We start from the raw sequence: 25,897 nt of genomic DNA, 5'->3' as shown, positions 1-25,897 counted from the left end.
GCAGCGTCACTGGCCCTCATATGTGGGATCCGAACCGGGGCCCTCTGGCGTCCCAAGCCAGCTCTTAACCATCGCGCCACTCGGCTGGCCCTGAACTGTACTTTTTAAATAGGTGAATGACATGGGACATGAATTATACCTCAATGAAGCATTTCCTAAAAACAAAAACAAGAACAAATCCACCTCCCTCTCACTACAGGCAGAGGATGGAAACACAGAGCACAGGATCTGGGACAGCCTGGGGTCCTAGAAAGGGGGCTGGCCCCTAGGGACCTTCAGGAAGCCCGCTCTGTACCCTGGAAGCCTCGTGACCTTAGACAAGGACCCTTCCTGGGCCAGTTTCTCTCTGCAAAGTGCCAACCACAGGACCTACCTCCCCCAGTCAGACTAAATTAAACCACAAGTGTGAAAATGTTGGCCAGTGTCAGGCGTGTAACAGGCACTCCATACGAGCACCTTGGAATGCAGTAAAACAAAGGCCATCACTAATGTAGGCGGTTTTATGACTTCATGTATGAATTATAACACGTCTGATCAGAAGCCACACATGGCTTTGCAAGGACTCACTTGAGCTCAGTGCCCCACTGCTTCAGAGAGAAATTGATGGAATTCGGGGCCCCTGGGGCCGGGTGACTTGCAGCTTGCTCTCCCACCAGCTCTCCGGGGGCTGTTTCCACAGCTAGGACGTTTCTGGCTTTTTCTGCAGAAGCATTTGGGTGTGGATAAATGAAATCTGAAAAGAGAGGCAGACGAAGGCCAGTTACTCCAAACTTCCACCCGGAAATTGACATCCTCCATGAAACACGGATAGTGTGGTAACATAAGGTTCTTACGTAGCCACCCAAGAATCTGTACTCCATATACCATGGCCTGTGCTTAATGTATGCCACATACAAATATTCTCTGTGGTGGCTTCAGTGCTCTGCAGCCACTCTGATCGAAAGCCGATCCATGTTCCTCACAGGAAGCCTGCGATATGCTTTCAACCACTACGTGTTAACAGCCTCGGCCCAGGAGATAAGGAGGCTGGGTTCTCCTCTGCTGTCCTGGAGCAGTAAGCCTGACGTTAGCGGTGACCAAGGCCCACTCACCTGCACTGATAAGGAAAACGTCCAGGATACACTGTTAGGCACAGAAAGCAAAGTGCATATCAGGTTATAGATAGGACACACCCTTTCCTCCAAGAAACTGGGGCTACAAGTACATACAGGTTAGCTAATATTTGCAAATAGTGACTCTGACTAAATAAGTCTGCAACTGTAGAAGAGTCGTTCAGTAAATTCACTGAATTCACTCTGGGCCAGTGCTGAAGCATGGCCACAGTTCAGACAACAGCTCTCTAACGTGCAAGCTTCCGAAATTGTTAAGGCTGAAATGATGCAATGCCCAAAAGGTGCTTCAAAATATTTTGTTATTTAACAAGTAAATCACAATATGTGCTTCAAAATAACAAAATTAGGTGGGCAAGGGGATCAATGAGACAAGACAGGTCATGAAATAACAGTTGAAACCACCTAATAAATATAAGGGTAATAGGACGTTATTCTCTTTCTGCATGTCTTTAAAGTTTCCCATAATAAAAACTTCTTTTAAAAGTTTTGACAACAATGTATCCAAGTACAAATACTTTGTATTCTTCCAAATGATAGGATCTCTGAGGACGCATGTTTGTAAGCAGAATACAACATTGTTTCATAACAACCGATTGATGTAGACTTCCCACTAGTGAAGTGTGTACACTGGTAATACCAAATCACCCCTTCTGTGAAAACACAATCAGAATGGAACTGCTGAGCACTGATATCCAAGAAAGAAATGGCTTTCTAATAAGATGACGCATTCTGTGTCACTTAGGACAGGTGTCTGTGTACAGAAAGCAGAACACAGGGACTCCTGGTCTGTAGGGGCCCCTGGAAATCAATGTCCCAAATGAGAGCACCTTCTGACGGGCTCACATTTTGCAGGCAGGTCACTCACCTGACGATGGTCAGTGTGGGAAGGGCTCTGAGAACACTGGGAAAAGTGTTCTGGGTGTGGCATGAAGACGTGACTGCTGCGTTTCTGTCAGGGGAATGTGGCTCTGGCCTGGACAGTCGGCACCGGCTCAGAGAGGGGCTCACGCGAGAGGGGGTGTTGGGAGACAGAGGACTACAGGCTGGGGAATGGAGTGCAAGCTCGACTCAAAGGCCATAAGTTACAAAGCACCAGAGTCCCAGTTCTTGGCTCAAATGACTGTCATGCAGTAAGCACGAGGTGGAGGGTACGACAGTGAGACAGAGTTGTGGCCCTAAAGGAAGGCACACCTGAGAGACAACATAACCAAATGTCAGGCTGCAGTTGCCCGGGACGCATCGAGTCCCTGGCACTCAGACCCTGCCTCCGAACCACTGGGCCGCAGGAGACCACGGGGACTGTTCCAGGGGGAGGAGGAAGGTCAGCGTCGACCACAGTGGTTCCTCTTTTCACTCTTTTATATATTGGAGTCCCCCTTCAGATTTCATTTGGAAAAGGAGTTCCAATAAACAAACAAAAAACGAGTTCAAACATGGCTAAGAGGGGCAGTCTGCTGTACCTGCTTTACTTGTCAGGACACGAAAGCCCAGGGCTGGGGCTGGAACAGTCACCTGCCCTACGGTGGACCAACCTCACAGCAGGTATAGTGACGGCACCTACTAGAGGTGGGTACCCAGCCCTGGTGGGTGTGTGTGCCAGCCAATGGCTGAGGAGGAGGAGAGGGGGGGGGGAAGGTGAGACTGGCACGCAGGCTTCCTGAACGCTGAGTCTCTCCCAGACCCCTCAAGGGCAAAGTATGACAGTTCTAAGCCAAGCCAAGAAATAAACACAAGGAACTGTAACAGCCGAGTCCAGCCTCTTCCTGTGTGGGCTGGCAGCAAGGTGAGGGCGGCCCCTTTGCGGGGGCAGATTGTCAAATCTTCTGTGTGACAAAGAAAACCCCAAGATTACCAAGAAAACCCAGACCTTGCAACAACCCTCAGCCACACTGGAAATGCTTCCTGGGGAAGTCGAGGCCCTGGGGGTAGGTGGGGAAAAGGGACTGGAGGCCTGGGAGGATGTTAGCAAAAGAGACCATTTGTTAAAGTAATTATCTGATGTGAAAACGAAGCTATTTTCCAGTTTGGGCTATTACTGCTATTTTTGTCTGGTTTTGGGATTTTCAAAGACCACATGAGATTTACTTAATTAAAAGCGGAGCTGCTGGCTTCTCCTCAATACTTGCCCGAACATTAGCATTCAGGGAAATGCCTCAGAGGGACTCAAACTAGGACGGCACAATGCCCTTGAAGCCTTTAAGAGGATGAACTGGATTCCCAACATGTCCTTTATCTCCTCACAGCATCAGCGGGACAGGAAGTCTGCGCCTGAAGGGTTTGCTGTTAGGCCTTCCCTGTTCCTGTTCAACATTTTCAAACATCTGAATGACAGCCCTGAGCCAACTCTGGACGACAGTTTTTACATTTCTAGGTTGATTCCAGCATGGCCTCAGCTCCAGTGTGGCCTGGACAGTCTCAGCTTCCGGGTCTCCAGGGCCGTTCCCACAGGACGGGGCCCAAATGGGGGTGGGAGGGTGAGGGGGATGCCTCAGTGGGCCTTCCCCACTCCTGCTCCTAGCCTGATGCCTCAGTCAGGCCAGGCCCTGCGCCAGCCACCCCTGCAGGGAGCAGAGCTGCGTGCTGCGGGAGAATTCCCAGGAAACCAAACCCAGCACACAGAGTCCAGAGTTATCCAAGTAAGGCGCAGAGCGCTGGGAGAGGCGGCTCCCACATGTGCCAAAGAGGGCCTGGAAGTCACTGCTGGGGGAGGGGAGGACAGAGCGGGGTTAATCTGAACCGCATTCCCCTTTTATCAAAGGAGTTTGTCTGGACGGTGAAGGGGGAGGGGTCAGGACCAATGGAGCTATGTTCCCAGTGATCCAAGAACCAAAAAGAAGAGGTGGCAGCTACCAGATCCTGAGAGCCCCAGGCGGGCCAGTCCACCTGCCCCGTTGACTACTTGTCTGTCTGGTCCCCCACACCTCCCACCAAGGATGTGAGTCCTCTGAGAACTGGGCCCCAGTCTGATTTGCTAGCAGCTGCGTAGCCAACACCAAGCAGAGGGGCTCGGTAAACACGGGTAGAGGGCTCAATGAATACACAGAAGACCCACGAACATGGCCTGGCAGGGAGGGCCTTCTCTGGGCTCACGGGACCCTGCAGTCTCTAACGAGCACAAGCTCACCGTCCCTCCCGCCACCTGGCCTCTGAGAGACCCCTGAAATAGGGTGGGGTGCACAGCCGGCTCTAAGGCTGCCCTCTCTCCCTGCTCATGACTCCCTGCAAAGCGGCTCAGTCCTCCGTCTCCCGCCTGCCCCGATCCCACCCACAGCGCACCCAGCTCATCTCCACCGGCACCGAAGCCCAGCCCATTGGACAGTCTCCTTCCAGGTCTCCTCCAGGAGGCTGGACTCGAGCCCCACTCAGCATGATGCTCGAGTCACAAAAGGGAGCTGAGAAAGCGTCGTGCCCACAGATGGGGAAAGCGTGTGACCAAGGTCCCATACTTTCTCCACTGGGACAGTGCCTCTCAGACACAGTACTCGTGATTCCTGTGACTTTTCTACTTTAAAACACCTGGCATCACGCAGTATGTTACAAATGGGGTCACAAAGAGGCACAGCTTCTCTGATTGCTTTATGCAGTAACAGGAAGCGATCACGTGGAATTCCAGTGGTTTTGCCAGGGACAGGCCTGCATCCAGCCCTATGGTTTTCCTTCTGCCCGTCCAGCACCTGCACGGACAACCTCACACGCTCAGGGGGCTGCAGCCAACAGCCACTTCCCCTCTGGCCCTCCCACACAAGCTGCGATGCGGCTGCTTCAGGAGGAAATGTGTGGTTGTCCCCAGCCGCCTGCACGATGTCATTTTCTGCGAGAAACACCCTCCGTACTCCAACAGGCCCTTGGCACACACGCCTCCTGGGACCAGAGTGCTTCTGGCCCCCTGAACTCCCAAGTCTTAAGAAAAACCAAGCCTGGAGCCGGCTGAGTGGCGCGTTGGTTAAGAGCTAGCTGGCTTGGGACGCCAGAGGGCCCCGGTTCGGATTCCATGAGGGCCAGTGACACTGCCCTCTACAGCTAAGATGCTGAACAATAGCTCAACCTGGAGCTGGGCTGCCGTGAGTCGCCGGCGACAGCATAGGCTGCAGCCCCTGTGGCAGTGGGTTGCCATGGGCTACTGTGTGTAGTCATCAGCCAGCGTGAGCGGCCAGCAGCTGCGGTGAGTGGCCGTCCAGAAGCCGGCGACTGACCTGCCTCGCCCGGGAAGAGCGCAATGATGGTGCCAACTTGGGCCAGTGAAGCAATATCCTCCACAACTAGACTGAAGAACAAAAGGACAGCAACTTGTCTGTTCCCCTTCCCCGATTCCCCAATAAAAATCTTAAAAAAAAAAAACCCCAAAAAACCAAGCCTGGCTACCCTAGGCTTTTGTGCTCATGAGTTTACGTGGGATGTGAAGTAAACAGATGTGCTGGGCACACACCCTGTCATGAGGCCACTGGCCATTTAGGGACGCCTCCTCTGGGTTTTGGCGACCTCACAGCCAAAGCTAGGAAGGTCTGGGACCCTTCGCTCCATCTTTGCAATTATTCCTTTGTAGAAACGAGTCCTTCATCTATCCAGACACAGAAGAAATGCAGAGTAGTATTGGAGGCGTGCACTTTCAGAGGCCTGGCTGGGGAAAGGCAGGCAGACACAACAGATAACCAACCAGATGACAAAGTCATCCCACTATCTAATACCCGATTCAACATGAGGCTGCAAATTCCAACCACACAGGTACTAACAGACTCCTACTCTGATGACATGAACTCTAGAAAACAAACATAGGCAGTCATGTGATAGTGCCAGCTGTCCAGCCAATACCTGTTCCAGCTGTGCCTTCCCACAAGCCCTGGTTTTCACGGTGGCCCCGTGCTGGGCTACGACACTTGCCTCCCCAAACTCCCTTGCAGCCGGGACGGCCATGGGACCCCGTTCCAGCCAGTGAGGCACGGCAAGGCTTTCTGGGAAAGCTTTCTCCTTTAGGACACAGGTGCTGCTCCCAGAGGCGGCTCCCTGAGGAGAGAAGCTACTTCACACAGCGGGTCCCACAAGGGCACTGGTGGGCTGCTTTGCCAGCCACGCCCCGCCTCTCAGGAGACACGTCCCTGCGAGTCCCTTTGTCAGGTTTCCTGTTAAATGCAGCTGAACACCAGCCTGACTGGAAACGGTAACACACACATGGGCACACACGCACACATGTACGTGTCTTTACACTAAATGAGGCAGTTTCCCGGGTGACCCTCACTACACAGCGTCGCTGTTACTATTCCAGGGCCTTCTAACTGTCATTAGAGGACTCCACTCTCTGCCATCCAGCCAGGGTGACCTCGGACTCCTTCGCCCGTCTCAGAAAGCCTTCCAGGTCTGCCCCCCCGACCGGCTGTCCAGCTTTGTCCTGCTCACACCTGCCGCCTACTCTGCCTTCCAGCCAGGCGTGTGGTCTCTAAGCCTCCAGGCCTTTCCCTCCTCGCCTCCCAGGGCGGCTCTTACTATACTGTTGGGACTCAGTCCAGCTGCCTCCAAGCCCAGGAAACCCTCTAGCGCCCCAAGTGCAGGTAAAGCTCCCGCGCTCACCTCTACCCCGTGCTTACTGGGCTGTGTCACACAGGCCCACAGACAACACACCAATGAAAGCCTGATGCTTTATTCCAACAAAACTTAATTCCACAGGCCACAGCCTGTGTTAGAGAAGAAATGACTGACTCAGAGTCTGACAACAGCAAGTACATCTGAGCCAGGCCTCGAGCCAGGCCCGCAGGGCTCCTTCCTCACACGGGCTCTTCCGAGGTGTGATGGGAACCACTGGCTCCCTGTACCCTTCTGCACACCGGCTGCAGGTGTGCAATATCCATCAGAAAACTAATGAAAATGTTACCAAACAACTCGGTAACGAGGAGAGAACGCCAGGAAAGTTTTATTCTCTAATGCAAAGCAGGGCTATAAAAACATTCTTCTTCGACTCTAGCTGGAGTCAGCACGGTTCAGATAAACTGCCACCATGGCTTCAAAAACATTGCGGAGCACATTTTATTTTTAACCAATTTTTATCTCTGATGATAAAACAAAAGGGGCCCTTCTTCTGGACTTCCTCCTTTAGACTTTTGAACTCCCTGAATAATTATAAGTGTCACAAATGGCCCAATGGTCTAAAGTTTCATTATGAGTTCTTAGAAGCTATCTAAAAATTGGTGGAAATGTAAAATTAGTTGTTTCTACACATAAATCTTCAGACACTGCACTGCTCTTAGGATAAAGTCCAAAACTCCAAACCCAGATGTCAGGGCTCCCCGCATCGGCCTGCTTGTGCCTGCGGTGGGCTCGGCTAGTCCCCCACTGTTTTCTATCCAGGGCCACCTGCCTTCACGCAGCTCCTCAAATGCACCAGGCTCCAGACCTCTTGCGTAAAACCCCTCCCTCTACCTAGCGAACTCCTGGTCATCCTGCAGGTCTCAGGTTAGCTGTCACCCCGTCAGAGAGGCCCCCAAGCACCCTCAGCGGTGCTCACCCCACTCCTGGGCCTCTGTACCCCACCCGCCCCATCACACTCATCGCACGTTTTCTTCACACCTGCTCAAACAGAACTTCTGTGAGTAGAGGTGCCCTTCACGGCGCCTGCTCTGCTGAAAAAATGAGCAGATGTCCGTGCACAAACTCAAATCCCCACACTTAGGGGTCCCCAAACCAAGCGAAGAGGACCAGCTATGGGCTTCGGATGTTTTTTCTGGCTCCCCAGCCACGGCACTTCAGCTTAAAAGAGGGGAGGACGTGCTATGCTGGCTACATGGCTGGGCGCTACCTCTCTGCCCTTTCAGTGTAACATGCTGAGCCTTTGCTAGACAAGCACTGTGTCCTCAGAATAAAGGGACCGAGGCAAAGCAGGCCCTTGTGTGCCCGGGGCGGCAGCTGCCATCGTGACTCCTGCTGTTCCTGCTCTGGTTCCCACATGTTCCGAGTGGCTTCGATACTGAGTCACTGAGCTTCTTCTGATCAGAAGCCCTACAATAGTGGCTTTTCAAAAAACTCACTCAACAATGTGAGGGATTGTGAGCCAAACACAGAGGGTTTAGGCTTGAAAATGAAGGCAACACCTCGGTCTCGGCACTGTTGGTTAAGATGTCCGTAAAAATGACCTGAGGGTTCTCATAGGACAACGTATCAACAAATATGGAGCACAGTGATTCTCACTGACCAGAGGGGTAACCTGCTGGAAAATAACTGCGATTGGCAAAAACACAATTGGAGGCAAAACAGGGATTTGGAAGAAAAAGATAATTAAAAGTCCAAGAAGGCATTTGTCTCCAAAGCAAGTCGCTGGTGTATAGGGACGGCGAATGTGGCCCGTGCTCTCCTGAGCAGACTCCCCGGGTGTTATAAGCTCAAGCCACGTCTCGCTGTAAGGGCAGGACCAGCCCTTACTACCTTCGACTTCGGTCTGTGCTCCTGTGATCCTTCACAAAGGCCAGCGTGATGGCCAGGCCCTCTCACACCTTACCAGGGCGTAGGGGCCTGCTTTTCCTGGAGCCTGTCTTCTCCCTGCAGGAAGAGGGGGGCCACAAACACTGCCCCAGCTCAGCAGTCTTTGCAGGGGGACAGGCTGGTCAGCAGGTAACCTGCTGTCCTGCTCTCTGAGTTAACAGGGCTCACCACAACCAAAAGTCCTGAGAAGAACAGAGGGGTTTTTTTGTTGTTGTTTTTTTTTAGCTGAGCCATCCTGCTACCTGTTGGCAGCTCAGCGGCTGCTTAGCTCGGGCTGGACTCGAACTGCTGTTGCTCAGAGCTCAAACTCTTGAGCGAGCTCTTAACCAACTGAGCCACTCGGCCGGCCCTAAGAACAGAGGGTTTTAATGGTTGACATTCAAATATAAAACCACATTATGCTACACTGCAGTTGCCCAGGGAGGACCATGAGCTGTGGAAACGCCACAGATGCAGAAAGAAACAGAACCGGAGTTTGACAGTTATAGGCTTCCGAAGGGACACCACTGGGTCACAGCCACACCGAGTGCGCTGAGAAGCCATCCCCAGTGTGTACCAGCTGCTGTCAACCCCAGCAGCTCTGCCCAAGCATGGAGGTGTGTGCGTGGGCACGTCAGGTAGCCGGAGGCAGGCTGGACCTGGGGTCACACGGCATTACTTCCCAGCACACATACGACCTGCCGACTGCGGCCGTAGGGTCTCTCCAGGGGCTTGGCGCTGGCCCTGCCTGCCTCCCAGGGCCACCATTAGGCTTGAATACAGTTCTGGACCTGGAAACCCTCGGTCACTGGGGAATGCTCCTGTCCAGAAGCGGTCATCACCACGGTTTGCATTCCCAATTGCCCTGCCAGGCTGACTTGCGGTGTGACACGGAGCTACACAAAGCACTGACAAAGGTCCCTCCATTTCTGACTCACCTGTGGTATCTCTGGCCACGAGGCCCTTAGCAAAGTCCCCAGGTGTTGGGGAGATCCTGCCGTCCCACTTGACCATGTCCAGACCGTTGCAGTATTCCCATCTCTTCTGCTGAAGCTCCTGTAACCAGTAAGTCATGAGCTGACGATTCGGGGCCTGGAAAGAGGGAAGAGGAAAAGCGTTACGGCCACCAAGAAGACGAAGGGCCTAAAGAAACGGTGTTTTGTGAGGACAGGCTGTATACCTTCCCACCTGAAAGGGAGCGTTAAGAACAGGTCACAGGAATTTCCATTTCAAGGTTAGTGGCTTTTGCTCACAACAAGCTGTTCACGCAAACAGCAGTTTTAACATAAAGAATTTAACCCTTATAATAAGAAATCTGTCTAAATTCTAAAATTACAGCATGATAAAATATAACATTTCCTCAAAAGGGTTTAGGAAGGCTTGATATTTCTGCTGCCCTTTCACTCGGAGAGCCTATACATTCTACCTCAAGAAACCAAATGTCACACAGAGATGGGTGATATCCTTGCCAAACCCAGTCAAATAATGGCTTAAACTCTGCCAGCACCTGGGAGAGCGCCCACAGAAAACTGCAGGTTACAGATGAGATGGAGCAGCTTTATAAGAGCTAATTTTTTTTAATTGACATTTTTAAAGGACAGGGCACAGAGCAGGTAGGACACACCCTCGCTCGCCACTGGTGGGAATGCAGAAGCTGCAGCCACTCCAGAAAACTGCTCGGCAGCGCCTCATACACCATGTGCCACGCGGCCCAGCAACCCCACTCTTAGACACTCTCCCAAGAGGAGTGAAAACACAGTCACACAAAAACCTGTATGCCAGTGTCTGCAGGCTATATTCGTAATTGCCCCAAACGTCGCCCATCTGGTGAGCAGAAAAACTGTGGCTCACCCGTGCGACAGGACACACTGTTCAGCAACAAAAAGCCAACCAGCGCCTCGCACGACGTGGACGGACAGCAAGTGCACATCCCCAAAGGCTGCATACCACATGGTTCCACGTGTGTGACATACTGAAAAACGCGAAATTAGACAGGCAGGAAACAAATCTGTGGTTGCCAGGGCTTGGGGTAAGGGGGCGGCTGACAGCAGGGGACTTGGGGGGATGGAGTGTCTGCACCCTGACGGTGGTGACGGAGCCATGCATCTGTATTTATCCAAACTCTCAGACTACATGCCACAGAGGGTGAGTCTCACCATGTGGACATGAAAGAAAATAAACCAGGATGCAGAGGGAACCCCACACAAAAAGCCAATCTGCAAACCAAAGAGCTGGCAGGTGTGGGCCCCACGAAGGCGCCCTAGGAAGGGTCCATGGCACAGTCACGGGAACCTCATCCACATTGGCGTCAGTGAGGGGGGCAGACGTCAGGCACACCGGTCCCGGGGTCGGGGGCACCCTGGAAAACTGCTTCCCAGGCCTCACAGCAGCAAGTGACGGGCCTGAGACCCATCTGCTACTGTCCGCAAGCATGGCCACTACGTGGGGTCTCTCTGGTGACACCGGCACAGAGTCCCAGGTAGGGAAAACCAGCCACTACAGGATGTCTGGGTACTTTACAGAAAGTTCTTCCAACTATCAGCCAAGAGACCATTTCATCGTCCATTCAACCGACATTTACTATTCACATTTTCTACCTGGAATAGCAGATGCCTGGATCAGGGCTTGGCCCCATGAGACCCAGAAAACAAACCAGTTGTTTTGAGAGTGTGTCAAGTGCTCTGACAGAGGTCAGGGCGGGGAGGTGGGCTGGTGTGGCTGCAGGGCACGGGCGAAGACATCTACCCAAGGAGGTGGGACAAGGGCCTTGGCACCCAGAGGTCAGGAGACCTGCCAGCTGCAGACTCAATAAACAAACACTCCAGGATGTCCCATTTCTTTTGCATCTGGCTCAGTGCCACACACACACAAGAGGTCAGTATCTGTTGAATCAGTAAGAAAGGAATGAACGAATAATCATGAAGGATGCAGGGGCTTGGTGTGAAAAGGAAGCAGGCGGTGGCCAGAGGACAAGGCAGAGAGAAGGGCATGTGCAAAGGCCCAGAGCAGGAGAGCCAGGCGAAGGGAGGCTGAGGAGGTCAAGGAAGGGGCGGCCGGGACACCCAGCCAGGCCCTAAACACGCAGATGCCTTCCTGCATGCTTAGCAGGGCAATGACGTAACTAGTCAGTGTCACTGCTGTTGAAAGGGCGGGGAGGGCTCGGGTCTGGGGAGATTGGCCCATCTGGGAGACCTATGAAGCACAGGGTGGATGGTGGGCAGCACTCGGCCTGGCTCTGGGGCAGGGAAAAGAGAACCCAGCAGTGCCAGAGCAGGGAGAGGAGAGCGGCTGGGAGGCAGGCCGCAGCCCACGTCAGAGCCCAAAGCCCACCTCGTCCCCTGCTCCCCGCACTGAGCTCCCCATCTCCCGACGCCAGCACGGAGGAAAGCGTGTGTGTGGCTGGTGCGTGCGTGCTCTGGGCTTCCCACCAGCACCCTACTGGCCCCAGGCCCACCCTCGGGAGAAGACCACCAGTGGTTGCCCAGACAGGCCTCTTTTTGTCTGTGCACACTTGTTGGGTCAGGTCCCTCATAGCCTCTCCAGCTGTTTCCTGCAATGCACGCACTGTGAAAAATCGTTTTTTTTTACAAGAAAACCTTCTCCCTTTAAATCTCCGGGCATTAAATCTAACTGGGAACAATTAGTAACCTCTTAGTCATCTCACTAAATTCCGGGGGCATAAAACCTTTTCCATCACATGCTTTCAATGTCTGACACATTATTCATATTACAGAAGTTGGGTCAATAAGGCGGGCAAATCGACCTCAAGACAATGATTAACGGGCTCGTTTCCTTTAAAAAAAAATCTAGAAATCGCTGCAAGCACCATGAAAGGCTGCTGGCACTGCGAGCATGTGGATTTCGGGCACGCGGCAACCTCAGGGAGGCAGGAAGGCCCTACTCTCAGGAAGTTGAGGCCCAAACACAGAAACACACACGGGATACAGGGCAGGGCAGGACCAAAAGCAACACGGCGACATGTGCAGAAACCCAGACAGCCTCTCGTGTTCCCCTCGCTCTCTCCCAAACAGACAGAGCTGCAATCCGGCCTTGCCAGGTCCTGTCAGATATAGAGGCAGAAACTCGTCTGTCTGCGGCCCCAGGCTCGGTTCCACATGTAAAGTCAGCCTCGATTCACCCCGTCCAACAGTCACCATAGCCACATGGTGGCTACTGGGTGTGTGGCACGCAGGCGGGACCACATGGTGAAGTATTTTGGATGCACTGGGCTGAATAAGATATACTTATTAACATTAATTTAATCTGTGCATGTGGTGTCTGAACTCTTGAGGGTATATCGTATGGCTTGGATTGTCTGTGTCTTGGACAGCGCTGGTCTAGTGTGACGGCAAGTAAGTTCCGTTCCGAGAGCCAAGGTTAGTGGGAAACCTAGAGGCCGGGAAACGGCCTGTGGGTTCCAACATAGGCCAAGGCGGGGTTCTCGGGGTGCAGGGCAGTGCGCACGACCCCCCCATCCACAGGACTTCATGGCTCCAGACATCCTCCACATCTCCAACCACCCCATGCCCGTCACGTTCACGGAGACGCCACCGTTCTGCAGGGACGCACTACGGGCCTGGCTGGCCCGGATCACACTTTCAGGACCTGAAATGCCCCCTCCCAAAGTAGGACAAGTAGGACCCTCGAGTGATCTGGGGCCTCCCCACACTGACCGGCCACTCAGCTGGTGACAGGTGACGCAGTCAGTGTTGAAGTTGTCACCCACAACACCCGCAGAGGGCTTAGAAGCAGGACGGAGAGAACCAGTCCCTGCTCCACCCCACATGACCATTTGAAATGCTTGGCTCCTGAATCCTGGGGCAGGACAGACACTCCAGTCGTGCTGGAAGCAGCAGGGACAGGCCAAGCTCCAGAGCTCAGCAGAGTGAGAGCCGACGCCAGATGAGCCGCCAGCCGGAGGCCGGTGTCAGCATCTCTGTCTGAAGGCTCCAGGGCCCGTATGCTGAGTCTCACCTAACACCTGTGTCTCACCTCCTACTCCCCCCTCACAGCCCAAGGCAAATGCCACCTCCAGAGGAGGTTTCCCTGACCCGAGCCTGCAGGCTCTCTGTGCCCTCTGGACGGGAGGTCACATGGAGGCCAGGCAGCCTCCCTGGCGCTCTTCACTGGTCTCCATGCCGTGAAGGCGGAGGCCAGATCAGCTGGGCGCTCAGTGGCCCAGACGCCTGGCACGGTGTCCTGAACACAGCCAAGCACTCAGGTCTGACCCACCCTGCCCCCATGTGCAGCTACTGCCGCTGCCTCAGATGGCTAACATCCCAGTCAGACTGGCACCAGTGCCCACAGGGGACACGAACTGGAAAGCCATGTGGCTGTCCCTCTTCACAACTGCAAGAATGTCCTGGGGGTGAGGGGCAGACACGGGCTGGGTGGGCACAGTCCCGACAGGACAGACGCCTGCTGCATTTAGGGGCCCTGATGTGAGGTGCCCGTTCAGAGAATGAAAACCAGGCCACACTCATGTGGCTAGAGGTGGAACTCAGTCCCTGACAGCTGGCTGAGAGCCATGTGATGTCCCAGCTGCTCCCACAAGCTGTTGTCCCACAAACCCAGACGCCCACTCTTGGGGAGGCAGGCTCCAAGCACCTATCTCTTCTCTTGGGCCCCAGGGACTTTCCTCCTTCCAAGCTCAGCTCTCTCCTCGGTGCTCAGAAAAGTCCCTCTATCAAGTCATTTGATCCCAAGTTCATTCATTTATCAAGGGCGCAGAGGGCAAGCAAGCACATCGCTGGGGGAGGGCTGGGGCACACAGGAGCCAGGCTCGTCCCCTAACCCCTCACGACACGACAAATGATCCAAGCTCTCTGGCTCCCTGGATCCTGGCCCTTTGGTAAAGGGTCATCCATCAAAACTGAGCACCGTTTAGAAGCTGTAACAACGCTTATGTCCTCCGACCCACAACTCCATTCCTGGGAATCTACCTAAAGTAATCCAAAAGAAGGAAAACGGGAAAACCCCATGTACATAAACAGTGTGTTCACTTGGCCAGTCCTCACCAAGAGCCTGACCGAGGCCGCGAGCTGGTGAGACCTGGCCGGCCGGTGCCTCTGAGACACTCGCTCCCAGGGAGCAGGCGGTTTACTTTACGCCAGCAACAGACCATTAGAGATGCTCGCAATTCCAACCAGGGTGTAAGTGCCTAGGTATACATACACTTAAGAAAGCCTCATCATTACAGAAGCCTGAAAAACATCCAGTCAAAAATCTAAAAGGAGCTCTTCAAAGCATGGCAAAGAGATTATAAAATTCATCTAAAGTTTAACTGTTGAGAATTCTGGAAAAAAATAAATAAGGCCTGAGGCTTTGCTCTACCAAACAGATTAGCAGATTATAACACCTGTGGTAATCAAAACAGCACTGTACTGCCAGAAGATCAAAACGCAGAGCTAAGCATCACAAAATACTGATGCCACACTGCATATCTAATCAGGGGGAAAGTGTTAATTATTAAACAACGGCATTAGGACAGCTGGCTAAAACTTTGGAGAGAAAGAGAAGTATTATGAATTTTAACCTAGGTCATATAATATAAAAGGAAATAAATTCAAATTAGTTCACAACCACATAGGAAGATGGTGTCATCTCCCGGCTGAGGCTCTAGAGCCCAAGCGTCTGGGTTCGGAGCCCAGCTCTGCCATGTGCTGGCTACGGCGCGTGTCTGGGCTCGGTTCCTCGCTGTTAACAGGTGAATCACGGGAACCCACACATTGTGTTGCTATGAGGGTGAGCGAGTGAATGTGCACTAAACTCAGAACAGTGCCCGGCACACGGCAACCGCTGCGAGGTACCGGCCCCCACGTGATCACCACTGCCCAGGGTGGCACAGGAAGCTGCATGGTCATGACTCCGAGCCGGCCTGTGCCCCTGCGCTCAGGGAGAAGTGCATGTCCAGGACAAAACCCATCCTCTCAGCACTTTAGCAGCAATCAGGAGTTCCTCTACGGTTTTTCTCAAATACTGAAATCTCCATGACCCCAACCTCAGCCAAGTTCAACTGAAAACCCTGCAAGTGTGCTGAGTCGCCGGCAAGGACACCTCCCACAGCAGAGGCCGTCCGGCCAGCTCGCTGCCAGTGCAGCAGGTCAAAGGTGCCAGCACAGCATGACCATCGGGCCTTCAAGTGTGTCCACCCACCGGGTGCTGAGCCACAGCTCCGGTCTAGGACGTTCTTGCCAGCAGATGCAATGTCAGGGACAAGGCCACGTGTGACAAATACGGAGAAGAGAAATCTCTCCAGCATCCGAGAACCACCAGCTGTCAAGCGCATCCTTGTCAGTCTCTCCGACTCATGCCCCCGGGGGGCCTCCTGTTCACCTACCTGGGTCTCTATCGGGTCTTGCTGTCCCCTGCGGACCCTCTTCTCACACCTCGCTGTCACGTCTTGTGTCCCGTGCTTAGAACTCTCCGATGGCTTCCAAGTGCCAAGCAACCTGCGTGGTGCTGCAGACCACACCACCACATACCCCACGGGACTACAGCCTTGCCCCACACGGCAGGCACAGAGCCCCAGGACCCCTGCTCCTGCTGCATGAACACCACCTGCAAACTCCTACATGCTCCCCGAGACCCTTCAAACATCCCCCCTACAAGGCCATCCCTCCAGCATGCTGCGTGTGATGACACAGCGCCTGAGGACCCCTTGGACTGTGCAGTCTGGGTTCCTTCCCAAAGGGCCAGGGCTACCACGTTTATAAGCCTGACGGCCTAACCAACAGCCAGGAAGGAACCACAGAAAAGAGGATACACGTGCAGATGGGGACGCTGGACACCCCGTGGAAAGCCATTCCCACTACAGGCCGGTCTGACTCACCTGCAATTGTTACTTCTGACACCTAAGGAGAGTTACCTGGATTTCCAAGCTGTATCCAAGGCAATTCTTCCATAAGCAATAAAAGGCATGAGAACACTGTAAGCAGCCTGCTGATACAAAACAAAACTTGGATGGGAAACAGACTAAAATCCCAAACTGATAAATAATGACCTCAGGTTCCAAATTCTCTTCTCAATGTTTCAAAATCACGAGCCTGGAAACAATCTTATGGGATCTGGCCCGGTACCAATGAAAAAAAATGTGCTTTTCCCCTGGGAAGGTTTTGAAATCTGTTTCAGCCCAGCAACCGATGCTGAGAAGGGACATAACACTGGATCTCGGGGCTCCTCCGAGACTGGAATGCACTTTCATTCCTCCAGTGAACACGGAAAATTCTCGTTTGCTGTCTGTTTAAACTGCTGTCTTAACACCAGCATTTCCATGTATCTTATTAAGGTAATTACATAAATCTAAGCTAAATCCTTTCAAAGGCTAAGCAAGGACCTAGACCCACGATCATTTTCCAGAGGGTCTGAGTCGAGGGGCCGGCTGTTCCCCGGGCAGGTGCCCACTCCTCACCCGTGCTGGGAGGTGGGGTTCTGAGGAGCTTTGCCACCTCGAACAGTCAGCACCCTGTTTTAAAAAGCCAGCACCTTGAAAGCAAAGGCATTTCTTGGATCCATCGTCAGCTAACACCTTTTTTTAGCTTTAACGATTTAATAGAGATTAGCAGCTCAGGGTAACAGGCTGGGAGCAGAGAGCCTACCTACAGAACGGACAAGCCAATGCTTGTTCTAGGCAAACGGGCAGGAAGAGAGAGCTGGGCTGGTGAGGGGCCTGGCCTCAGCGAAGCCACCTGGGGGACAGATCTCGCCAAGACCAGAGAGAGCAAGGACAAGACCACTCTCTGGGCCTGCTCTTCCGCAGGAAATGTGGACGCCTGTCCAAACGCTTTCTGTTTCAGAGGAAAGGGAGCACGTGGCCTTCAAGTGACCACAGGCTGCATTCCTAGGCTCCCTATCAGCCCTGCCGTTGCACAATAAGGAGAAGTCAGGGTTCATGAGCTCAGGGTAATAAGACCCCCCCACAGCCCCAGCCAGCAGCCTGTGGGACCAGCCTGCACCACCTCGGCCAGCAACGGCTGGCTCATGCCACGCAGCACCGCCCTGCTCTGGCCTGGTGTTTCGTAATGCAAAGTGGGATGCAGCAATGACTGCCTTATCATGAAGTTTTGGGATCAGCATTTGAGAGGGGCAGATTTCTAGGCTCCACCTAGCAGACATTTGGGGTGCAAAAGAGTCTGGTACCAGGAATCTGCCTGTCCTGTCCGTGTGCTGGCAAGTGTGCTGGCTTCTAACAATCTTTTAAGGAGGAGCTGGTGTCTTAGGGAAGCATCAGGTAGTTCTCCTACCTCCTTTTGTTACTCACCCCTCGCTGGGTGGGAAGCCGGGGCTCTAAAAGTCCCACTAGCTACTCGGTAGCAGCAATCACTAAAACTCACTCTCCCAGATATACCAGTGCCCTCTGAAAACCCCTGGGGGGATCCGGGCATGTGGTGATGTGCCAGTGACCAAGCAACTGGCACGGGGGACACAAACCTCAGGGCCATGAGGACCTGTGGGGAGGGGGGACGACACCCCAAACCATCCCCGGAGCATAGAAACTCAGGATGCAAAGATGCACACATACGAATGAACCACAGAGCGCGGCCTGAGGGGGAGGACCCAGCCTCCTGTCGCCACCACGCAGCCCAGTTCTGTCTGGTCCACCTGAGTTCAGAGCCAGAGAGAACCATCACTCACAATCTGGAAGAGAATAGTGTTTCTCAAAGCGGGGGCACACACAGGTCTGCAGTGGGCATGCTGGGGTGTGGACAGAAATGCAGATGCCCTGGGCCCACCCTGGCGTACCGCCCGAATCAGAACCTGGTGGGGGTGCCCCACAATCTGCACGTCAGCAGGACCCCGGGAGGCTTCCTCCCCACAGCAAGTCTGAGTAGCACAATTCTGAAGGAGCTGCCGCCCTGTAAAGGACAGAACTGAAAGAAGCCTTATCAGCATGTTGCCAAGGGATAGTAGATGTGAGAGAGATGTGCAAACGGGGAAGTTTAAAACACCGGTTCACTTCCGAGGCTAGAGGGCACGGCTCACAGGGTAGCAAGAGAAAACAGAGTCAGCTGCCATGTGAACACCTCCAGAGAAGGCCCCGGAACAGGGACCTGCAGGCCTCGTCTCAGCCACTACGCTGATGGTCAAGGCGACCCCTGGAAGTGCATCACCTACACTGTTGATTTCCAGCCTTCAGTTGTCTGAACATCTTAAATCTAGGCTGCTACACAAACTAGGTGAATGCATAGTTTAAGTATCTGTATGCAACAACCAAAAACAGAATAAGCCTGATTTCCTGCTAATGGATTAAGCTAGAAATACTGCCAGGTTTAAAGTAGTAAAATAGTGTCATTGTGTCTGGGAAAGGTTTTGGTACTGGAGCTGCCATTCCCTGGCTGTGGGACTCGGTTTCCCCCCCCCCCCCCCTGTCAGGTGGGAGCAGAGAAGGTTGATGCCCGAGGGCTCCTTCAGTTCTGACTCCAGGATAATGACCCTTGGAGCGAAACCACAGAAGACTTATTCCAGCTCACACAGCCACTTAACGACAATGTCCTAATCACGTCTCTGAACAGGACAAGCTCTCCCTGAGGCCACAGGCAAGGCCTGACCCTCACTACATGCCTGTGGGGTCTGCTCAACAAATGTGTTAAGTGAAAGGCTGGCCGGCTGCATCACATTTCTAAGTCCAGGCCACCGTCCCTGGAAGCCCAGCTCCCCTGGATGTCAGAGGGCTGGAACAGGAAATGAAAAGTGGGTTTGCTGCCAAGAAATAACTCTTATAACCCAAGATCAACATCTCTGGTAACACTGGCCTGGCCATCTCCCTTCGAAGGCGAGGCCTGCCTCCCACACGCAGACAGCCTCTCACCTGAGGGCAGAGCTCAGGGAAAGTCTGTTCCCTCTGGTAGGACTGGCCCTGCAAATCGCCAGAAGACAAGAAGCCCCAAGCTCGCAGCTCCTGACTCTGCCTTCCTCCACCAGAGTCCAGTTCTCCCACACAATCAATCTGAAAAGGCAAACGGCCAAGCATGCAAACATTAAAAGATGCTGATGCCATCGGACGGGAAGCACAGCTTGCTGACCCAAGAGGAAGCAAATCTCAGCAGCTACACAGTTATCCCCAAACCTGACCAACCGCCCAGCCGTCTTCCACAGGAAGCGTTTCTCGATAATCAGTCGTACAGATCTCTCCAAGTCTGCGTGCCCACAGAAACTGCTACGCGGAGCACAGATTTCTGGCTCCGGGCCGATCCCAGTCAGGACTCCCCTCCTGTTCATTTACTATGGAAAGAAGCCAGACCTCCCTCAGAAGCAGAAACTGGCAGACATTTGATATGCACTCCCAACACTGAATGCTACAGACAAATGTGGTTTCTCTCAAAGGTTTTTGTTCTGAGCTCTTGCGATTCTTTGATTATATCAAGCACTAATCTATTTTTAAAAGTCTTAACACTGTAGTTTCTTAAAGGAATGGAAAATTTTCACTGCTGTAGCTGCAGAAAAAGCATAATGCTTACGACATGGCAGATGCTCAAAAATATCTGCTAAATGAATAAATGGACACTGCAGACCTCCCTTTGACCACGCTACAAGAGCTCACTACCCGTCCCCCCCACCCCTGCAAGGAATGAGGGCCTGAAGCACCCATTCGGTCAATGTAAGATGTGCCTGCCGCTGCTCTAGGCGTTAGGGGTGCAGTGCTGAGCCCACACAGGCCTCTGCCACAGGGACCTGATGCTCTAGCAGGACACAGCATCAGGTGCTCAAGCACCAGATCAGGTACCCACTTCTGGGAGCAACCCCATCCTGAATTTCTAGCCGATTCGGAGTTTCCTGTGCTGCCCGGAGAGCTACTATTTACTGGGCGATCGGGAAACCAGCAGCCTCCCCGGGGGTCTTCTCAGCCTCGTGCCTTTCAGAGGGCCTGGCACCTACGAGTGCCCAGCGTGTCCCGTCCCTGAGTTCTCCAGGCAGACGATTCATCAGACGCTCCTTAGCAGCACCACTGCCTAAGTCGCCATCTCCATGTGGCACTGGCTCTGTGAGAGCAGATGAAATGCAGCTGACCACGGCATGGAGGGCGACACTCACTCAGTGTCATGAAGACCCAACTACATACATCTCTAAGAGAACCGAAAATTCCTCCTCAAAACTGCGTCCCCTCCCCCAACCTGACAGTCGTTTCTTCAATGACAAGGCTCTTCTCTCCGGGGGATGGGTACTGCACTCGTACGTATTTTGTTCTGACCTGAAGGCTGTCGCCCAGTGGCTCATGGGTAAAGACCCCCGTCCGAGGAGACCTGTCCACCCCTCAGAAGCCCCACAGAGGTCATATCTAGCCCACCGTCTATTTTTATATACATAGAAGCCAAGAATGGTTTTTACATTTTTAAACGGGTAGGAAAAACCCAAAGAACATTTTCTGACCTGACATTTCAGAGCTATGAGAACACAGCTGCACTCACTCTGTGGCTGTCTCTGTGTCACATAGCAGAGCAGCCACAGACATGGTCCCAAGACCCTAGTACTCACAGCATGGCCCTTTACATAAACGTCTGCCCAGTGCTGTAAGTGTCCTCAGGGTGCAGACTGGGGCATGAGACACAAGAGGCCTGAACACATAGGATCAGCTGTAATTGGGGTGAGCCGGCCCTCTTGGGTCCTCGATGCAGTTACCTGCGGCTGGCATTCACCCAACAGCAGCCACCTCCACAACATGAGGTGAGAATGTCATCTGACGTATGTGACAATTCTGGCTGATCACTTCTAAAAGGTCAGCGCTCACAACGAAACCACCGCCTACTGGGTGACCACCTTCTGTTCATTCGCTCAACAAACACTACCGGGGCCCTACTGCGTGCCAGGCCCTGTTCTGGGAGGTGAGGACACAAACCGCGGTCCTCAGGGGGCAGGAACGGGCGGAGACCACACTGTAATGAGGACTGTGTGACAGGCAGTAGGAAAGCCGCTGTGACATCGCACACCTGATGATGTACAGGCCCTTCAGGGAACTTACTGAGCCGGAAGCCGTGACAACCCAGGAAGAGTCACGTCTCCATAAAAGCCTTACTACTTCCAGACCGCGAGTCCCCGGGCAGGACGGCTCAGCAGCCACATGGGCCCAGGAAGCTGGCTCTGCACGTCTCTCTGGTACTGAGCACACCATGATGTCCCAAGCTAACAAATGTTGGTCGTCACGCTGAGAGAGAGAGGCTTCCACACCAGAAGATGGGTACCCTTACTGCGAAAGTGGGGTAAGAATAGGGGTAAATGACTCTTCAGTGACGTGGGACTCAGAAACCCACACACGTTCACTGGGGCACTGAACGCCTTCCGGAAGGGAGCGAGGGAGCAGGGCTCACCCACTGACAGTGTGGTGGTGCGTCCTCGCTGAGGAGACTGCAGACATCGGGCAGGGCAGGCTCGTTCGGCTTCACCCCAAAAAGCCACACCCACTCTCTCCCTGAGTGCCGGCTCAGTCACTACGGTCTCCCCTGCCTCAGAGCCCAGTCAAGCTCAGCAAGAAGCCTCCGCACCCCTACACCCCCCCCACAGGAAGCATCGCCTCTGCCTGACCGCTGTAGCAGTTCCTAAATGTCTAGCAACAGGTCCTCCACATCCTGGTAGAGTCGGTTGGTCAAACAGTCCCAGGGCTTTCCTGCTGCATGAAAAGGGTAGAAAAACCAGTCGGTAAAATAGAAACCACTACGCCCTGCCTAATCCCAAACCACTGACGTACAAAGTGAAAAAAAGCAGGCTTGTCAGAACATATACAACTGGACACTCAGTGTGCCCAGAGCCTCTACTGCGAAGAGGACCTGAGTCTGGCTTCCCGATCGCAGGCCAGCCGCGTCCCCACTCTGGCCTCCACTCCCTCATCTGTAACACAAGACGCTGGACCAGACCCCTGCGTTTCGAGCAGAAAAGCTTACCAAGAAATTCCAATATCAGCTTTCATTAAGACTCAAGCAGTAAAACATTTTGTGGAAGCCTAACAAAACCACAGCTTCTCCAGAGAAGGCGGAAAGATGCTTTAAAATAAGAAACATATGCTAACACAATAAGCAAATTGCTGATTTTTCTTTTCTTCTCTTTTTAACCCATCTGTCAAAAGAAATGGTATCTGTCAAGTTATACACAACTAGCTGAAGTTTGAGCAGGCTTGTCCCCAGTAACTTCCAATGCCCCTTGGAAATCAGGGTCTCCCCTCTGGCCGAGCTGCCCTAAAGTGAAGCAATGACGCTTATTCTAGGGAGTGTTTGAGATCTTGCTCCCCAGCATGTGTCGTCACTTTGGTTCAAACCCTTACAAAATCATAAAAATAAAGTTTATGAGAATCAGTCCCTGGACCTGAAAGATGAAAAGGAAGATAAGTTGATAATTTCCACGTCTACCACCAAAAATTTTCACTCTCAGAACTCAAAAGGAACCACTGGACACGAAGTCCTCCTTTCTAAGGCCCAGCCCCACGTCTGGATCTGCCATCCGTTGGAGAGCACCTCCTGTGTTTCCATTTCTGTGGTTTTGACAAGCTGACCCCAGGCCTCGGGCACTGCCTTCTTCTGTGACTAATTCAGCTCCACATTTCAAAACAGTCCTCCATAGTCAATAACCTCCCTGAATATCAATTTCTTTTTTTAAAAGAAATATCCTGAACATACAAAGATGGATAGGCCCTTCGAACCCACCGCCCAGTCCTGGAGATAAAACACGGCGAAACCCTGGAAGCCCCCAGGCGCCCACCCATTCCCACTCCCCGCGCTTCCTTAGTGGAAGGCAGCCCTCCCGCTCACCGCATGGCACAGACACATACACGATCTCCTCAATCTCTGCAGAAACGTAGTCGTTCTGTATGCAGCCCTTCTGTAACGTGCTTTTCTTGTTCCGTTTAATGTTTATGGGTCACGCACGTTGACACCTAACAGCTCTCACTCCATTATAAGAATAGGCCACGTATCTGGGCCAGACACTGCTGTTGTTTCCTACGGCTGCCTTGCAGTGTCTTCTCTGGGTCAGCCACTTCCCATAACATTTTCCAGAACCTTCACAACCACCTAAAGAGGAAGGTAAGATTTCCACTACAGCAAAAAGGAAACTGGGACAGGGAGGGTGTGACGTGCCCAGCACATGAGAGCCTCAGACGCAGGCTGCAGGCTCAAGTCCATCCAGCTCTAAAGCACACTCCTGATGCCGCACTCCATGGGCCCGCTTACGCTGATGTCTCCATTAGTCAGAGCTTTTTAATGAAAAAACAGAGAGCGGGCTCCAAAGCCACCTGAGGAAAAACCTGAAATAGGACGCCGTGTTCTTTTCTAACAAATCGTTCCCCAGGAACTTGTTAAACTTGGACGGTGCACGGACAGTGAGGACGAGCCTTTCTTTGGCGAAGGCCCCGTGTGCTCGAGTTTATGCGAGTGCTAACGACGCCCCAGCTGAGCTGCAACACGCCTGGCTTCCCGCGGAGAAACAGGCTGTCCGCACAGCTCAAGGGTGGGGTGGGGGACCCTCCAAGGACATGGAGCTCAGGCTGGGCTTCCAGCGGGGAGGGCCGAGTTGACAAAGCTCTGAGGAAGAGCTGGGGGAGCAGCTCCAGCTGCCTCGGCTCCGGGGGTCCTGGGAGCCATCCTTGGCTCACGCGGCCAAGGCAGCCAGGCGCGGCCCACGCGTGCTCCACTTGGCCGGCTTTCCAGGGCTCTGTCATACATCCCAGCCCAGCCCCACAGCGCTGGAAACAGCCTAGCGTGCAACACGCAAGGGACGTGAGGGTGAGGGTGGGGGCACCCAGGAGCCCGGCAGGCAGCAGGGCTGGGGGACAGGAGCCCGCACCCCGCCAGGCCCCGGCCCTGTGCTCGAGGCAGCAGGGCCCCCAGGAGATTTGGGGGCCCCCGGGGCTGGGAGGGGCCTGTGGGCACGGGGACCAGGGCTGCTGACGCCGCCGCACCCCTTCCCTCTCCCACGCCGCTGCTCCCCCGGACTCAGGGAGCCTCCACACACGAAGGCAGGGCTGGGAGGCAGGCCGTCCCCCCTCCAGCCACAACGCCGGCCACGAAGGCCCTGCCACTACCGGCTGTGTGGCCTCAGCCGGGGCGTCCCTGCGGCTCGGAAGGGCCCCCGGGCTCCCTGTGAGGGGCCCGGTCAGCGGCCCAGCAGCATTGGCCAGGCGGGCTGGAGTCTAGCCCACTGCAGCCCCGCACCCCGCATCCAGGCGGGAGGTCCCCGTCCTCACTTCCCAGGGGAGGCCGCTCGGGCAGAGGTTACATAACTTAGCGAGGCCGACGAACCCGGCGTCCCGGGAGGGCTGCACAGGGCACCCCCAGGACGGGGCCACAGGGGAGCGGGGATAGGGGTGCGGGCGCCGGCTGCTCCCGGCCGCTCTGACCTGAGCCCAGGTAGCGGGTAAGATGGGGACACGTGGACAGAGAACGGGAAGCGGCGGGAAGGAAGGTGGCCTCAGAGAAAAGGGGGCTGGTGGGGAGGGCGCAACGGGGAGGCCGAGGCTCAGGAGGCCGCTGAGGGGCGCGGGCGGGTTGTGGGTGTGGTTCCGGGGTGCGGGCTGAGGGGCGCGGGGCGGGTTGTGGGTGTGGTTCCGGGGTGCGGGCTGAGGGGCGCGGGGCGGGTTGTGGGGGGCGGGCTGAGGGGCGCGGGGCGGGTTCGGGACGCGGACTGAGGCGCGGGGCTCCCACCTTGAGGACCGTGACAGCGCCCGCGCTGTGCACCTGGAAGTGCGCGGGCGGCTCGGCGCCGGGCTCGGCCGCCTCGTCGGGGCCCTGGTAGCTGAAGCAGGCGTCGGCGATGTCCAGGTGGCCGAGCGGCAGCGCGTCCTGCGGGCTCTTGAAGTAGTAGAGGTAGCAGCGGCGCGCGTCGAACACGAACCAGCGGCTGCGGTAGCCGCGCAGCGGGCCCTTGCCCGACAGCTTCTGCAGGTAGCCGCACAGCCGCGCCGGCTCCCGCCCCGGCCCGGCGCCCTCGTCCGCGCCGGTCCCGGGCCCCGGCATCGCCCGCCGCGCGCCCACCGCCGCCCAGCCCGGCCCCCGCCCGTGCGCGCAAGGCGGCCTGGGACTTGTAGTCCGCCCCCGCCTCGCCCACGGCGCCCGCGCAAAGCCGCCTGGGACTTGTAGTCCGCCCCCGCCACGCCCGCATCCCGGCGTCCCCGCATCCCGGCCGGCGAGGTCCCGGCGGGCCACCCCCGTCCTCGCCGCTTTCGTGTGCTGCACTATTGTATATCGTTGGTGTTGGTATGCGGGAGTGCGGGGCGCCCCCTCAACACCCTGAGTATCTCTGCACTTAAGTTACACCTCGGTAGCCAACTGCACGTTTAAGTCTGCGGCCCCAGATTCACAGGCTCGTACTGCACGAGTGAGACTGCCGCCCGGCGCGGCGCCGAGTGGGTGCTCGGTAAATAT

General features: G+C 54.5%; 1 protein-coding gene across 1 annotated transcript in view; it reads right to left on the bottom strand.

Moving 5' to 3' along the window:
• The window catches only part of TBC1D2B (TBC1 domain family member 2B), a 64,674-nt gene extending 39,178 nt beyond the window's left edge, over positions 1–25,496 (bottom strand). The window contains exons 1-3 of the mRNA XM_019640003.1: positions 25,178–25,496; positions 9,494–9,647; positions 568–733 (exon numbers count right to left, since the gene is read on the bottom strand). Coding sequence (XP_019495548.1) covers positions 568–733; positions 9,494–9,647; positions 25,178–25,489 — 632 coding nt within the window. The 5' untranslated portion in view covers positions 25,490–25,496. The remainder of the gene's footprint in view (positions 1–567; positions 734–9,493; positions 9,648–25,177) is intronic.
• Positions 25,497–25,897: the final 401 nt, after the last annotated feature.

Source organism: Hipposideros armiger, unplaced genomic scaffold (genome assembly GCF_001890085.2).
Source record: "Hipposideros armiger isolate ML-2016 unplaced genomic scaffold, ASM189008v1 scaffold_48, whole genome shotgun sequence".
Lineage (NCBI taxonomy): Eukaryota > Metazoa > Chordata > Mammalia > Chiroptera > Hipposideridae > Hipposideros > Hipposideros armiger.
This window is presented reverse-complemented; position numbering and strand designations above follow the sequence as displayed.